The sequence below is a fragment of the Maylandia zebra genome, linkage group LG18 (assembly GCF_041146795.1).
Source record: "Maylandia zebra isolate NMK-2024a linkage group LG18, Mzebra_GT3a, whole genome shotgun sequence".
In the NCBI taxonomy this organism is placed as follows: Eukaryota; Metazoa; Chordata; class Actinopteri; order Cichliformes; family Cichlidae; genus Maylandia; species Maylandia zebra.
In genome coordinates, this window is record NC_135184.1 from 11,022,478 (window position 1) to 11,040,579 (window position 18,102).

Genomic DNA, 18,102 nt, shown 5'->3' on the forward strand with positions numbered 1-18,102 from the left:
GTGACATATTGTTCTTCCTCTGGTGTGTCGTTATCAACAGCCACCAAGTGCCTTTATTTAAAAATATACAATTTTAAGGCCCGGGCTGTGGAGGATTTCAAGACGGGTGACATCATCATGTCTGGATTGATGGAGCTGATTTTGTACCAATATACCGTTAGAGGCTAATCTCGCCGTCAGTGACAAATCCTCGATAGAGCCGCGGCGGCTGTGCGTCACCCTACCGCAACTCTGTGCTGTCAGTGAACTTGGGCGATTTGTGCACCAACAAGTAAAAAACTGAGCAGAATTTAAATAGTTTCACTTGAGCTTCCTTTTGTGTGTTTGCAGTTGTCACAGCTGCAACAACCAGCACCGACTCTCCCTTAATCTCCCAGAAATAATGAGAAATATTCATGAAAGGGGATTAACTCCTGTCAAAAATCTCCCAACATTGACACATCAAATGACAATCGCACCTCAAACGGGCCTTTAATGTCCAGTAATTCTGAGGAGATGAAGGTAGAAGGCAACGTCGTCAAGTCTTTGATTTAATCATAATGACTTTATGCAAATTGTAAGACGATAAACAAAAAAATGCACACATGCAACATTCCACTTGTTGCCCCCCCCCCTCCTGTTGAGGGAATCATGAGTGCCCCCACCCTTGAATTCAAATCCAGAGCGCTACTACCAAGCTGTGGAGAGAATAACGGACCTGTTAGTTGGTTGTCACCGGGCGCTGGGACGATGCGGATGTACGGGGTTGTGAGCTGAGTCACGAGTATGGCGGCTGTGTATAGTCAGTGGATCCAGGAGGGCATGCAGTAAAAAGAGACAAAGAAAGAGAAACAGGCCACACTGAACACAAGTCCCATCATCATGCAACACCTCCAAGAAAGACACTAAATAGCAGTAACAGCAGGGATTTTTTTAGTTTGTTCCACCAAGTCTGCAGAAGCAATAATTTCACAAAGGTTAATATCTGTAATATCTTTATGAGTCTAATGTAGGGCACTAAAGCATATTTCTACAGGTGATAAAATTCCACAGCCCATGAACTCTTTGGCTTTTGCCTATTGAGCCATGTAGATGGAGACATCTGGAACTCCACCAAGAAATCTATAGCAGGGCTGCATGCAAACTACACAATATAAGAGACTGTCAGGGCGTGTGACAGGACCTCCCACGGCCCACAGCAGAGTGTGACTACGGCTCCCTCTGGCCTTATCAATTCTGCTCCCAGATCAATGGTGCTTAGACTTCATCACCCCTAATGTGTGGAGCAGGACGTTGAGGCAGCATAGCTAAGTACCTACAGACCTCCGTGGGCACACAGGCTGCCTCCAAGTCACGGAAAACACGCTTCAATCGATAAATTGACTACATTTATCACACAATTTTGTCTCATCTCACACTTTTGTTGTCATTTAGAAAGAAAAAAAAAAAAAACACGTTAATTCTGTTAGTTCCCAGAATTCAAATGCAAGAGACGTTAGGAAGTACATGTCGTAAACATCTCTATTCACACAAACCGATCTAGTCCTACCTTTAGTGGCAACTCGCACACAGTCGATTTTGGTTTCCTGTACCAAGAGATAAATAAAAAGGAGGAAAAGAGATGGGGAAATAGGTTATTATGAGACGCACACACAAAGACAGACTTACAGCAGCAACAACACCTATGTAAGAACCCATAGTTACAACAAAACAGCAAGGACAGTTCCATGCTGTCCCCTATCATCTGTTGAGCTCAATGACTGTGACACAAAACGCAGTTAAGCGAGAGGGCCCACAGCACAGATTAGTGGTGCTGAGCTGCTGATTTGTCAGCCAACAGCGATCTGTCGGCAGCTTGCGGCTCAAGGTGGTCAGCCACTGTGGAGAAACCAGAGCCCTGTGACAAGCGACACCAACCCAGCATGCAGAGCTCCAAAAATGACACGTCAGGGAGACTTTCTGAATATGTAATGAAGTTCCAGCTCTGACAACAGCCTTCAACAACATTAAAAAAAAAAGAAAAAGAAATTGAAAACACTGCTCTCGCTGTTGGCAGTGAAATTTGTTGTCAACAATATTCTGGTTTACAAGAAAAGGGACATGAGACAAACAGGGAGGCAATGAGTAATACAGCACAAAAGACATGAGTGCTGTGTCCCTGTGTTGTCCCAGCCAAACTGTCCAATGAGCAATGAAACCACGTGGGAGGGAGGCCATGAGAGGCATAATAAGGAGAAGAAAGAAAGATGTGATCCTGTGTGCATGTGCATTCCCATTACTGTGGCTTTTAAGCCGTCAGATGGTTATTTCATTAAAGGCAACATTGCAAGTCACATTTGATTTTTATTTGAACAGAAGGCTGAAAAAAATTCTAGGTATGGATGGCGCACACCTTCTCTAAGTGCTAATTTTGTTTAAAAGGCCCAAACAAATCATACCAAAATCATCAGACATTAATAAAGGCTTCTAGGACCATCTATTGACAGTGAAGGCTTAATAAAAGAGAGTGCATTTGCCCACTGTGAATCAAAACATTGAATGTAAAAATGATGTCAGAGATGTCTCCATTACGGAGACAGAGCTCTATGCTGTATCAACACAGACGCTTTCATTTTGTTTGTTCAAAGAAGAGCGCCGTCAGACAATACATCCGACTCACTGATTCACCCTGGAAGGTTTCAGACTGCCAGTGCTTTACTCTCAAGAGCAAAACTTTCTAACTGGATTCAGCCCAGGCTCACATGCTATTTGTATTGCCTCCTTAAAGACACGCTGGTGTTTCTCAAGGAGACTGTTTATGGTGATTCTCATTCAGGACCACAATCGGCAAGGCTCTTGAAGTTGCCATTGAGCTGTCTGCTGCGGCTCCATCGAGGGAGAGCCCTGCCAAATGCCACTTGATGACAGAGGCTGCGACCTGTACGATTGGTAGCCCCTATTGTTGTTCCCTGTCTCTCACACTTAACTGCCACTGGGACAACTGCCGCTCTTAAATGCTGTTGATCAAAGAGTTGTCTGGTATTTGGCATAGAGCTCCATAGCAAAAGGCAGGAGAAGAGGGCCACAGGAATGGAGGGAGGCATGTCACGACACAGAGCTCTGCATTCCAAGCCTGACCCTGCTGCGGACCATTAAGACTACACAAAGTGTCGTTAGTAAACTCACAAGAGTACTGCAGCACCTATCAGAAGCTGTGTGAAATGGCAAGGTTGCCATGCATGTGCTTGCCAACGTGAGCAGTTACTATGCTTAGTACCTTAATTCCTTTGAATCACCTAGGCAGTGATCGTTATATTGTCTTTAGCGTTTAGTTGTGTTTGTGCGTCCTTTAAGCGTATTGTGCGTGCACTGAGACAAGGCAGGGCACTGTGTCGCATAAAGGCTTCAAATGGAGAAAGAATTTCACAAGTTCGAATTTTTATTTCATTTCAGTCATTCTTTGGTCGGAGGAGGTAGTAAAAGTATTCAGTACTCAAGCAGCATAGCTTCAACTTGCAAATCCATCTGAATACCTCTCACTTCACCTTCCACCTTTACTTCAAAGCATTCGGGAAAACCTATGGTGGTAGCTAAAAATGAGAGAAATGCAAAAGTCCCATTCTAAGCCAGTGTTTGGTTTGCTTGTTCTGAACTACTGTGGAAATATGGCAACATCATAGCCCATAGATCCTACTGTAGATACACAATATAGGCCAATATTGAGCTACACCCTCTTAATCTCTGAATTCAGGTGCTTTCAGTCCCATTGGCACAGTGGTATAAAATCAAGTATCTAGCCACGCAGTCTGTCTTTATATACATTTCTCAAGGAATGGGTCATTTCAAATTTAATTCAGACCCTTTTGCAGCAAGTCCATTTATTATATTTTTCCCTCCAAGATATTTTACAACCAGCTTTAAATTTTAAAGTAAAAGTGTTAAAGAAAGAACCTCAACAACTTAACAACCCTACAAAGAGGGAGACCGTGTAAAATTACAGAGGGATTACAGAGCGCTGAGGAGGATAGTAAGTAAAAGTTGCCAGTGCTCCATAGACTCAGTAACTGCAAAGGTCCAAATATTAACATCAGCACAAAAATTGTGCTAACGGACCTTCATGTTTCTTCAGGTTTGTATGGCTGAGAAACTCTTGTGACACTTTTTTCATAAAGTGTATGATTGACTAATTTTAGGTTAACAAAAACAGTAATTTTTAGGTAACTACTGTATACACTATTGAAAACTAATATTTGATTAATTCTCATCCCAACCTTAAAGTAGTAACACCACGATGTAAAAATCTAGTTGCTGTTGGTAAGATGGAAATACACAAACACAGGCACGTTATTGTCGTCATTACAGGACTTGATTACGTTTAACTGCCAGTCAAGTTCAATTTAGAGCCATGGTTTAGCTATAGTGCAGAAAATGCTGTATAAAATAATAAGAAATGACAGCCACCCACCCCATTGGCTGTGCTGACCGCCTGGTAATATATACTGTAGCTCTTCTGTGGCAGCAGAGGGGCATTCCAGTACCCATTGTAGGTCTTGTTGTCCCCCACAGTAAAGGGCTGGGGCGAATGGATGCCAGCAGCGGGGAACTGAGCAGTGAAGTAGTACTGTGAATTAAGAAGCGTGGCGTTCTGGAAGTGAATGGGAACTGGGTAGCAGCGCAAAATTTCTGCCGTCCCTCGTGCTCTGCGTGGACGTTCCTCCTCCACCACCACCTGGTACGCACTGAAAATGCAGGACAAACAAAATTAACATACTCCACTGGGCCAAGCAGGCTCTTGTAGAATTCAACTGGCAATACAGACAGTTTTCTGCTTTGCCAGTTTGCTTTATAAAGTGTAAAAATTGTCCCTTTATGAAAGCCACGAACATGCATGCTGCAAAGCTCCAAATCTCAGAGCGAACTGAGTCTCCAGAAATTACTCATTTAGACAAGAAATAAGAGATTTATGTAATGCAAACCAAGTTCTTATCCTCTCTAACTTTAATTATATAACAAGTTATTTAAATAGAACTTCTGTTGGATTAAAACTAATATTACACTGGTTTTGCAATGTCTGTCAGATATGTATACATTCCCTTTTACTTAAATGCATTAATAGCACTTTATAATGTCACACTATTAAGCATTAAGGTATCAGTAAGTTACAGTATTAGCGAGGACTTAGTTCATATAACATTAGTCCTCCTTAATATGCCATTTATGAATATATATATAGATATATTACTATAAATATGATTATGACTATGATTATCATTACAATTATTATTAATTAGTGATGTAGTGTAAAACTAGTGAGCACAACATGCATTTACATGTGGGCAATCAGCTATACACTGAGTAACAATACCATTAATGTTATTTAATAAATTACAAATGCATTAAAGCATATTTACAACTAATTGATTGTCTGCCCGCTGTGTAAAGGCTACAGCAATAAATTACTTGTTTTTCTCGACTAAATAAGAACTCTATTTATATAAATCCCTTCTTAAAAGTGAAGTCAACATAAAAGACTGAAAAATACCGGCCAACAGAAATGAGCGGTGGCACGGGACATTTATTTGCCTTTTCATTATTCAGCAAATGAAAAGGTTAACGGCTCTTTCCATTTCCTCTCCATCCAAGTCTTGTGTTTAGCTAGATCAAACCTGCAGCCCTCTGTGACTCTGACAGGGATGACATTGTCTCCGAGCCGGCCACTTAGCCTGAGGGGGAGACTGACTGTCTTATAGACGTTCATGTTAGTATGCATCGCGCATCTGAAGTGGACCTCCTGTTAAATCCATTGAGTCGCTGAGTGACAAAGAGTCTGTTTACAGCTGCCACGCAGAATAACCAGCCATGATTGGGAACTAGTGATCCATTTGCAAAAGAGCTAAAGAACCAACAACGCATTATCACAGACGATGGAGCAAAGTTTGTGTGCTCTATGAATGAAGGATTTCAGAAATGAATGAAATATGGTGGAGCTCTAGTTTTGCGGAGCTGGTTTAAGAGCTTTTATTCGCAACTGCATCGTGTTTATAAATACATAAATAAATCGTTTGCCTATTGTTTAAACAGGACCACGAGTCCCACACTGTTTTCTAGAGTTTGTGGGGTTTTTTCCTTACTGTACATGCTCTCCTGCAAGGACCATCATACAGGCAATTTAACACATGTGTTATTCCACTGAAGGCTGGTGATGAAAGCTATGACTGAAGACTGCAATGCAGAAAACAATGGACGTAAACACTTAACAATTCACACAGAATCTAGAAACCACTGTAAACGAGGACAGAGTATACGCACAGTATGTTGGTGCAAGAACTAAGAGCCCATTTTATACCTGAAGACATGTAAACTATATCCATATGATGTGTTTATATCTGGTAGCACAAATCTTCCTTGCCTTCTTCATTTTACCTGCTTTGTCTGCCATCTGACTTCATTTAGAATTTAATTAGACTATTTTGAAGTCAACATTTGCAGTGCTTGAAAGGCATTCATTGCCCCCTCTATACTGGAAGTCTAGGAATCCCACTGTGTAAAACCACTGATCAGTTATCCAAGGTTACCATGAGAAAGTAGCAACACTGTAGATAGAGTGAACTTGATATGCAGCTTTATTTGAGTCGCTGAACAGGACTTCATTAGCATTTGTATAGTGTCAGTGCGTTTCAGAACCCTTTTAATGCATCTGAAATAATAGGGCTATGTTTTAATGTATGTGTTACTATCTAATTAGCAGTTAGTGTTATGCAAGGCACTGCAGTCTTTGGATACAGCTTTCTAACCAAGCATAAACTTACAATACTAGATGAAATATTAATTGATTAGAATTTGAGATAAGAAAATGATAAATTACTAATCTGCCTTTTTTTAAAAGAGTTTCTAACTAAAAAGGCTATATGAAAAATACAATCATCCTGAAGCCTTCATAACCATCTAACAGTGAATTCAATTTATCTATTCAGTTGCATTGTGCCATAAGAAATATTAGTGCCTACCGAGGTGTAAAGCTTTGGTGACCCTGAACATGTTCCTTAGCCTAGATTATTACAACAAGTGGAAAGAAATATCTTTTAAAGAAAAATAGCTGCACTGTTGTGGTTGTACTCTTAAGCTGTGCAGTTGCAGTACAAACAGCCCTGGAGATGATCAATTGTTCCCCGCGGTTGGTACTGGATGATTAAGTATCCCCTTTGTGTGTACAGCATGTGCTCTTTAACCCTATAGTTTATCATAAGATGCTTGCTGTGTCATTAGAAAATCCCCCTCTGCTCTTAGTGGGTGTGTCCCAATTCCTTGGAGCTCTCCTATTTAGCACTGGGTTGGGAGGTGATGAAATATTTAATCCTGCTGAGAGTCTGCAGGAGAAATCAGGCTTTAATTACTGTCCCCTATTGAGAGCAGAGGTCAAAGGGCAGGTGGAGACGGTACACGGGAGCCACTTAAGTAGTTGCAGAACAGCAGAGAAATAAATGATTAGACTTCATGGAAGCCTCAGCCAGAACACTGTCGATTTGATTTGAACTATAATAGGACGATGAAGTTTTAAATATAATTAATTTAATCTCTAATTATCTCTGCTGTCAGTCACATTACTCATCAAGTAAGATGGATAACTATCTGTTTTTAAAGACATAACCCATGAAGGACTGCACGTCTGCATATTTCCTTTGGAGAAATAAAACACATTATACTCACAGTAAATATTTGCTGTAGCATGTACACTGATTCTCAGCTCGCTCATATTAGTACTTTATATTCCAAATCAATCTGCAGACAGTGAAACAAAAAACTAGCGCTGGCTCTCCCTGGGTGGCTCCTTATGATATGATGATGCAGCTGTGCTACGACTTAATGACAGGCACAGTATGAATAGAACTGGTTTCCTTTCCTCAGGCAAAATACCAAGTGCCAAAGGCTATGAGGTTCCAAGGGTAAAAACTCTTGTAATGTGGAAATCTAATTCAGTGCTTCTTCTCCACAGAATATTTACAGCACCAAGAAACCGAAATCTAGCGCACAATACATTTGCAATTTAATAAAACAGTTTTGTTCTTCTCTGTAACTGATGGAGACAATAAAACCTCCTTTACTGGTTTTCCTTAAAAGAGTGTCAGTGCTAAACTGCTCTCCTGCTATAAAATATTTAAAGTAGAACACTATACCATTTTCACTGCAACGGCTTAAATGCAAAACTGACTCATGAGTTTAATGGTGGCAAAAATACACGTTGTTCTAAAAACCTTTTTTCTGTAATTAGTGCAAGCATGTAAATATGCCCTTGAGCAGCTGACACCTTGTGACCTCATGCTGAGTTCACAATTTACATCATGAATCATTTTGACAGACCAGAGTGATTTAGTCATTTCCTTGATTTGGCATGACATGAATGAGCACCGAAAAAACTACAACAGATGAACAACTATGGCTCTGGTAGCAAGAACAAAAATCCTTTGTAGCTCATGTCTCTCTTGATATACCAATTGGGGGAATTGCAAGAAACTTGCATTCACATTGATGATAGAAGGGGCCTTCAAATCATTTACTAAAGTATAATCACTTAAAGCAAAATGCCCACGTACTCCAAGTACTTTAAAAAAAAAAAAGAAAAAAAAAAGGGGGGGTATAATATTAATATATGCTCATTTTGAATGCTTAATTGACATATTAAAGGATACGTCCGCTTCTCTTTGTACTTGATCAACTAAAATCCCAAAGTGACAGGAAAGAGTATGAAAGCTACAAGTAGTCAATGTTGCAGTACTGCAATTTTATCATATTAACTTACAGTACTGTGCAAAATTTAGGGCCAGCCTTCTTTTTTCCACTTTTTTCCAGACAAATGAGAAATGGGTGCAATGACTTATTGGTACAGGTGCAAGCATAAATGGAATTACAGTATAGGCAAAGGACAAAAGTTTGTCTAATCCTAACAAACTTGAAAGTCAATTTTTGGTATGACCATCTTTATTCTTCTACACGGCCTGGATTTTCAAAGGCAAGCTTTCCTGTCATTTCTTCAAGTAGTCCTTCAGGCTTCTTGAAGGACAGTTGAAATGTTTCTTTGGATGTTGGCTGCCTTTTGTTGCGTTCTCTGTCAAGATGATCCCACACTGCTTCAATACTGTTGAGATCCATGCTCTGTGTTTTTCTATCAAGGTATGCTTTTATTGCATTGAAATTGTGTTTGGGATCATTGCCAGCTGAAATATCAAGGCTTTGCTAATCAGTGGATTTCCAGATGGTATTGCACGGTAGATGAAAATTTGATGGTATTTTTCTGCTTTCATAATTCCATCAGTTTTGACAAGATCCCCCAAACCATTGGCTGAAATGCATCTCTGCCATGTTTTACAGATGACTGTAGACACTGTGTTGTACCTCATTCCCCTGACCTCCCCCATGCATATTGATAATAATTTAACCCAAAAATGCCAATTTTGGATTCATTACTCCGTAAGACATGTTGCCACTTATTGTCAGTCCAGTTATTGTGCAATCTGGTATACCTCAAACATTTTGTCCCCATTTCCGTTCCATGAGAATGGCTTCTTGACAGCCACCCTGCTACTGAGGCCCTTTCTGACGAACGGTGAACAGTAGACGAATCAACTGAAGGTCAGAACCATGTCTCGGGTCCTGTGTCAGGTCTTTTAAGGATTTGAATTTTTTTTTTTCCTGGAAATTAAGTTTTAGGGCTGTCACTTGTTTTGTCTTCTACTTTCCAGTTTCCTCAAACTTTTTAAGGACACAGTGCACACCATGCTGGGATTAAAAAAAATTGCCAGCTGATAGCTCTTTGGCAATCACCTTATTAGTGCAAAAAATGACATTTTAAGTCTGTCAATGTAAGTTATGATTTGCAGTTTTTGTAGATTCCATTAAATCAATTGCAACAAGCTACATGTTTTCCCCCATCAGGCTCTCTGTGATAAAGTACCTAAATATAACATTTTATATGGTTTCTTTTCCAAGTTGTCTGTTACATGTAGACAACTGTCATTCATTCGTTGAGTTAGGATCCTTTTTAGTACTTGCTAGATGGTTTTAACCCCCCCGAAAAGTATTTATCCAAAAATGATCAGGTATGAGGGCTGGACTAAAAATGAGTGAAACACCAGCCAATGTTCAATGAAAAACTTTAAAAGACCTTTAGAAATCACGGAGAGGGATTGGACAAAACCATTAAAAAAAAAAAAGGAATTAGGAAAAAAACTACAAGGAAGTCCTGCTCTGTGGAAGCAAAATATAAAGAAATTAGGTGCAGTTCAAGACTTTTGCACAGTAGTTTAGTTCAAGTTTCAGGACATTTGTGTGAAATTTTATAGTAAGTAAAAATTCTTGAATTCTTGAGAATAACAATTGTTTTGCAAAGTCATAAACAAACTTTAAACATTTACTATGAAAATCTAACCAATTCTTTGAGTCCACGTACTTTAAAAAGTTAAGAATTGGCGTGGCCTGTGTACAGACCAACAACCCCAGTCATGGAAAGCATAAAAATGCTGTAATTTCACAGTGGCATGACCTTTGGATACCACAACCTAATCAGCTGATCTTTGCCTCAAAGTTTAGAATGCCACAGATGGATTGACTGACATCTCAAATGTATTCAACACAAGCGTAATGATGCTTAATGCCAAAGCCATTGAAATTTACTCTCCGACAGAAGATGGAAAGACAGAGAGAAGGAAGGATGAAGTGAAAAGCTGTACCAGATGAATGGTATAAGCCGTTAAAAGTGGTCTGTCAGAATGGCCGGCAGGGCAGACCTGTATTCTTGGTGTAGCACTGCAACCTGAACTGACACCAATTAGGCCTCCTCCAGCCTTGCTGTCCGATAGATTTCAGCTCTGTCGCCATGTGACGCCAACCAATTATGGCGAAATCGACTGGATTGTGACCTGAAACTCTGATTTATTTTTCATGTGGGCTGATAAAGGGAGAACTCTGGGCAGTTTGAGTAGTTGAGGGAACGGGGTATGGGGAGCATTTCAATCACTGTCTCTCTCACTCTAATGCTAATCGGCTGGCTCTACAGTATACGTCTGATTTAAGAGTGGTTGTAAGTAACACACTTCTCCTGACCCAGCATCCTTCCTCTGTACCCCTGTCTTCTTACTTTTTATATTTCCCTGGTGTCCATAAAGCTATAAAGCAAACAAATTAGAAAGTGCCATAGATTACATTTGCCATTAAATCGTAAAAAGCGCTGAGTTGTGTCATGTTTAGGCACAGCTATTAGCGTTTGCTCTGCTGTGATCAAAGAAAGTTAGTGCTTATTTTAGTACTGTAGAAAATCCTTTAACTGATTTCAGGCCGTGGTGAAGTAAAGAAAATCTGATGCTACAGGGTAAAAACTATATGGGAACCCGGCCTACTTTAATATGGAACTGAAATTTGTATATATTATACATTTTTCTGTTTATGCATATGCATTTAAGCTTGCTCAAGGCAAAGGTTATGGCAGAAAGAGAGGACTGATTTAGTGGCATGAATGATAAGGAAAGCATCTCAAATCACTTATGTCTGCATCAACATGTACACATCTATTTTGATGTTACGGTGTGAGGAGGCGTATTCTGGCCCTGACGAGGGGCTATTGCAAACATTAGTTTAACGCGACATGACTGATAGACAGTTCGCTAATCCTCTTAAAGAAACAGTGTCCCCTCTGGTAAAAATTGTTCCCGGCTATGCGTGTCATCCCCAGAGATTAGAAGCAAATTCCAAGTTGGAAATGTTATACCGATTAGCAATTACACAAATGAAAAATCGACTGCCTCCCTCAGCAGTGACAACGTCTGCCCAGATCCATCTGAAATATGATTTGACGTCAGCATGACTGCAGGATGCTGAAGTGAAATGGACATTTGTTGTCTGTTATGTCTTCCTTTTTAACCTATCGTGTGATCTTCCAGAGCGCTCCCCCTTCCTGTATTACAGCAAAACATCTGCTGTTAGAAACTCAAATGTCGGGAGCTCTATTACCTCCTAAACTCAATCAGCATGCAAGATTGCGTTATCAAATCAAGCCCCGTGCTGCTTTGCTCTGTAGTGCTGTGGATCAGTGTTCTCCCTTGTCAAATCCTTATTTCACAGGGGCTTTAAAACTGATTTCATAAAGTGTTCAATTTCAAAATGAGCCACCCACTACTCTAGAAAAGATGGCTACTCCTGCAACATGAGCAGTAGCGCAAAAATAAGTAACTATAGTGTGAAATTTAACTCCTTGATTAACAGAATCTCTCAGACTGACTGGATCAGCCAAGTTCAGAAGTTTATGACTTCAGGCCATTCTTCCAGTTTCTCCAGGTGCTTGGACATATTTGCAGCTTTCGACGAACCTTAACTTTAAATCGCATCTTAGCCGTCTCACCCTTCTAACCCAAAAGAGATTAGAGAGGTTGTTATTTTTTCAGTCTGGGAGACTCATATGAGTACATTTATCATTACTGTCCAGACAGGAGATCCCAAAAGACCGCCTAACTCAACTCCTCTGAATGGAAGCTACTTTAAAGTCACCTTAAAATTTCAAAGGAATCGTGTGTCACTTGAGCTGGGGGTGGAAAACACCTTCAAAAGCCTGCCAGTATCTTGTCTTGGACCGGCATCATAATCTCCCCTGTTTGCTAACCTACACCACCTCTTTTCTTTTGCATTTCTTATTTATCGAAGCACTGGACGCACACATGAAGGCAGAACAGGCAGTGCACTGGCCTTTACGTCCTGTGAGATTAAAGAGAAGTGAGAAAGCGGGAATAGAAGCGTGTACCTGAAAACCTCTAAAGTTTAGACATGAAGAGGCTTTGCTGTGATCAAAGGATTCCTCAATTAGTTTTGAGGTGTATTTGTGCCATGTACTGAACTCTACTGATGAATTTTTTTAATGGATTGTCTTGAGACTCATTAAACATATATAATCCTTAAAACTAAGCGTCTCTATCAAAACACGCTATTTTCTCTGTATTTAATAATTAACAAGCACTGAATGTGCGAGTTTTAAAGCATTACTGCACAGTTGTGGCTCAGAACAGAACGGGTCTCAAACTAAAGTCGCTATCTCCAAAGCCCAATCCATTTCATCTTTTCCTGAGGTGCACATGCCTTCCAACAGGAAACAAAAAGAGGAGTCCAGCATGCTAATGAATGGAAGCTCCAATTCACAACACACTGTTAATTATAATTAGGGGTTTGTAATTACTCAGCTGAAAGAATGGCAGCCTGCATAAGGCCTTCTGAAGTGTACCTGGGAGAAAATTAAAAAGTGATCACTCTGTCATTCTTGCTCAGACCCCTCTGTTTGGCGCTGGGGCATTAATCTGGGCAGCTGCACATACGGCAAAACATGAGCTGACAAGCCTGACTAAAGATCTCCTGGCTGTAATCTTTAAAGGAATCAGATGAGTTGATGGTGTAAAATTGAGTTTTACAGCAAGCCCGAGTGTTCATTCCCACTCACTCCTCTCAGTCCTGGTGGCTGGAATCACAATATGTTACTGGCCAAGAATATAAATCCGTGCTAAAAAAAATAAAAATAAAAAAATGGGTTCTTCCTTTGGAAAACTTGGAATGTTAATTCACCACATACTTCTAAAGGGTGCATGACAGTGCGTGCATCCAGTGAGCAACCCCAAACCTATCCCTGTTCTTACAGAACCTGTTCTGGCTTCCCACTGTTCAGTTGTGTTTGATGTACTGCCTGGCAAAGCAACTTACCTGGGCATTGCTAGTCAGATGTTTTATTATTCTGTGCACCCCCAACACAGTTGGCCAGTACCAACTATTTAAAGAAGGAGCTCAGCAGATAGATGGAAAGACCAATACTGCACCCATCTGTTTAAGGCAAAGCTACATCCACCTGCCTGGAATCCAAAGCTCAATAATTAACATTTAATATCTTGTTCCTGCCAGTGGGGAGATTATTTTTTAATTTTGCACTTAGCCAGGCTAATTGATTGTCCCGGCTTCCAGAGCTGAGGTACACTAATACAACCAAACAAATACAATTGGAAAATAACAGAAGAACAAGCGAGATGAACTCCTGCCAGAACCCTGCAGCGGCCTGCATAAACCCTAATCATGACTTTTTGGCATTTGAACAAAACAACTGTACCGTTTCTTTAACAACGACTAATAAATGCTGCATCAAGCAGGCAAAAATCCTACATTTCCCCGGAAGCCTGTGATGACTCCGGGTGGGCAGTCTGGTACATAAAACAAGTGCAAAGGGAAGAGATCCTGAAGCTAGGCTCGGCTACCCCAGCTTTGTTCTGATCTTCAAAGGCTGTGCTTCTCTTTCACAGGATCAAAATCCACAAACAAACAAACTCAGATACATGAAGTAAGGTACTGAATTTCCCTGGCAACTTTCCTTCATGATGAGGCATTGATAAATACAGGCTCTTTGATAGCTATTTGCTGTTGATGATATTTTAATATGCCATTTTGTCTTTTTTTTGACTGTGTGCTTGTGGGTGTTATTGTGAGAGCCTACCTGACTGGGGCACCTCTGCTCTGTGCGGGTTTAAGCAGCACAGTGACTGTGCTGTCTGTCTGGTTCAGAGAGGTCTCCTGGTCATATGCTGGCATGGATGGAGCTAAAGAGGAAACCAAGCAGAAGTTTTGTTTTAGTTTATAATATAATATGCAATATAATATTATAATAGGAGATGCATTCATCAGGCATAAATCCTGCTACAAATTCAACATAAATGTATAACTGTAACAAATTTAGCTTTACATGGCTATAAAATGCAAGATAATGTAGTCATTTTGAAACCACAATGTAAAACCATTTTGTATAATGTTCAATTTTTTACCAACGAATATACAATATAAAGTCCTATAATCCATCCCCAGAGATTGTGAACACATTCACCTTATGCACCCACACAATAAAATTTATAGTCCTGACTTAGAAGTACAGTGGGGCAAAAAAGTATTTAGTCAGCCACCGATTGTGCAAGTTCCCCCACTTAAAATGATGACAGAGGTCAGTAATTTGCACCAGAGGTACACTTCAACTGTGAGAGACAGAATGTGAAAAAAAAAAAAAAAAATCCATGAATCCACATGGTAGGATTTGTAAAGAATTTATTCGTAAATCAGGGTGGAAAATAAGTATTTGGTCAATAACAAAAATACAACTCAATACTTTGTAACATAACCTTTGTTGGCAATAACAGAGGTCAAACGTTTACTATAGGTCTTTACCAGGTTTGCACACACAGTAGCTGGTATTTTGGCCCATTCCTCCATGCAGATCTTCTCGAGAGCAGTGATGTTTTGGGGCTGTCGCCGAGCAACACGGACTTTCAACTCCCGCCACAGATTTTCTATGGGGTTGAGGTCTGGAGACTGGCTAGGCCACTCCAGGACTTTCAAATGCTTCTTACGGAGCCACTCCTTTGTTGCCCGGGCGGTGTGTTTTGGATCATTGTCATGTTGGAAGACCCAGCCTCGTTTCATCTTCAAAGTTCTCACTGATGGAAGGAGGTTTTGGCTCAAAATCTCACGATACGTGGCCCCATTCATTCTGTCCTTAACACGGATCAGTCGTCCTGTCCCCTTGGCAGAAAAACAGCCCCATAGCATGATGTTTCCACCCCCATGCTTCACAGTAGGTATGGTGTTCTTGGGATGCAACTCAGTATTCTTCTTCCTCCAAACACGACGAGTTGAGTTTATACCAAAAAGTTCTACTTTGGTTTCATCTGACCACATGACATTCTCCCAATCCTCTGCTGTATCATCCATGTGCTCTCTGGCAAACTTCAGACGGGCCTGGACATGCACTGGCTTCAGCAGCGGAACACGTCTGGCACTGCGGGATTTGATTCCCTGCCGTTGTAGTGTGTTACTGATGGTGACCTTTGTTACTTTGGTCCCAGCTCTCTGCAGGTCATTCACCAGGTCCCCCCGTGTGGTTCTGGGATCTTTGCTCACCGTTCTCATGATCATTTTGACCCCACGGGATGAGATCTTGCGTGGAGCCCCAGATGGAGGGAGATTATCAGTGGTCTTGTATGTCTTCCATTTTCTGATGATTGCTCCCACAGTTGATTTTTTCACACCAAGCTGCTTGCCTATTGTAGATTCACTCTTCCCAGTCTGGTGCAGGTCTACAATACTTTTCCTGGTGTCCTTCGAAAGCTCTTTGGTCTTGGCCATGGCGGAGTTTGGAGTCTGACTGTTTGAGGCTGTGGACAGGTGTCTTTTATACAGATGATGAGTTCAAACAGGTGCCATTCATACAGGTAACGAGTGGGGGACAGAAAAGCTTCTTACAGAAGACGTTACAGGTCTGTGAGAGCCAGAGATTTTCCTTGTTTGAGGTGACCAAATACTTATTTTCCACCCTAATTTACGAATAAATTCTTTACAAATCCTACCATGTGAATTCATGGATTTTTTTTTCACATTCTGTCTCTCACAGTTGAAGTGTACCTCTGGTGCAAATTACTGACCTCTGTCATCATTTTAAGTGGGGGAACTTGCACAATCGGTGGCTGACTAAATACTTTTTTGCCCCACTGTAGATTAGCACCTCAGTTTCCCATCAATCTCCTGACTAAAAGGCATCCATTTCTTTCACGAGCCTGGCAATAAACCAACGAGCGCGAAGTTGACCCTGTGACACACTGAATGACACAACCTCATACACGCGGTACCTTCATGCATAACAGCAATTATACTGTATATGAGGTTGTGTTACATTTTTAACTGTTTTAATATGTTTGCAACATTTTATTTCAATATCATACAACGGTAATTTTAAACAGTCAACCATTAATGTCTGTAGGGACTGTTTTTATATCAGCTTGGCTTATATACATTTACATTATATCAGATGCTGCTTTTGCAATTGTCAGCATTTTGCTTGCTTTTGAAAATAAATTATTAAATTGGGCAATTTGCAAAATGAAACATTAAAAAAGCATCAGTTTTCAAAAATTAGAACAAAAAAAGAACTACAAAATATAAGAGTACATGCAAAGTACACAACAATCCAAGTTTGTTTGAGTGAAAGGAAATAACATTTTGCTTTCACACATTTTGACATAAGACCTCTAGAAGCAATAAGCAGTACACTGCTCGTTTGGCATCGTCCACACTGTAACAGGTCTTGCTGTTGACCCCACTGACCTGAAATCTTGGTGGTGAACTGGGTGATGACAGGGGGGCCATAGCCCTTGGCTGTGCTAGCGCGCAGGGTGAAGGAATACGTAGATCCCGGGTAAAGGCCTGTGAACATGTGGGTGGTCTCGTTACCCAGCTTCACAACCTTCCCACTCTGGTTGGAGAGGTCCAGTTCAGGGTCAAAGGAGCTCACCGCTTTGTAGGAAATCTAGGAAGGAAGAAAATTTACATTCTCACCGTGGCCTCTGGTACTCCGCATTCAGCACTGTTTATCATGAATAAGATTGGTATTCATACCACAAACGCATTTTGCGTTTTAGGCATTTAAGCGACTCACCAAGCTAAATCATGTACACGTCCTTACCGTTTTGCGGTTTTGCATCCCAGTCGCGGTGTGTGTGTTATCATACTTTTCCAGTCTTTTTCCCTTCTGCAAGTCTAAAATGCCAAGAAGCATTTTTTAAAAGTCTCATGCTGCGTTTCCTCACTTGCGTGACCCTGAGTTACCACCCTATTTAGGAATACCCATACAGTAAATAATGCAATCATTTCACCAAATACAAATGGATGCTGCCTTCCACCAGTGAAACAGACGAAATGATTTGCACATGTAATGCAAAAAAGCTCTGTGGAATTTGGATTTAATTCTAAAGCCAGTGCTTCAAGCAATTTTTTGAAAGGTCTTGCTTTGTGCATGAGCTTCTGACTTGTCAACAAGGTTTTATGCTTATTTCCAAAATTAGGGAAGTACAAAAGGTCTGTGGAGACACGCTGTCTCATTATATGGGTTAGTATTGTCTGTAAAAGCATAGGTACATATTTTTAAGGCAAAGCTGATGCAAGCTTGTGGTTTCAAGGAGAGAGAAAATATACTTAATGTATTCCTTCTCCATTAATGAAAGCAGGGAGCTCTGGAGGGAAGCATTAAGGTGAGTGTTTTTGCTAATATCCATTTTGAATAACTGTAAAGTTCCACTTTAAGAAAATGCCTCT

General features: G+C 40.6%; 1 protein-coding gene across 6 annotated transcripts in view; it reads right to left on the reverse strand.

Annotated features, from left to right (window-relative positions):
* The window catches only part of LOC101487566 (protein tyrosine phosphatase receptor type M), a 158,427-nt gene that overhangs the window by 52,902 nt on the left and 87,423 nt on the right, over positions 1 to 18,102 (reverse strand). For all 6 annotated transcript variants that reach the window (XM_076876443.1, XM_012920229.4, XM_076876442.1 and 3 more), the window contains exons 10-14: positions 17,116 to 17,317; positions 14,465 to 14,567; positions 4,424 to 4,697; positions 1,529 to 1,565; positions 698 to 772 (exon numbers count right to left, since the gene is read on the reverse strand). In XM_076876443.1, the coding sequence (XP_076732558.1) occupies positions 698 to 772; positions 1,529 to 1,565; positions 4,424 to 4,697; positions 14,465 to 14,567; positions 17,116 to 17,317 (691 nt within the window). The remainder of the gene's footprint in view (positions 1 to 697; positions 773 to 1,528; positions 1,566 to 4,423; positions 4,698 to 14,464; positions 14,568 to 17,115; positions 17,318 to 18,102) is intronic.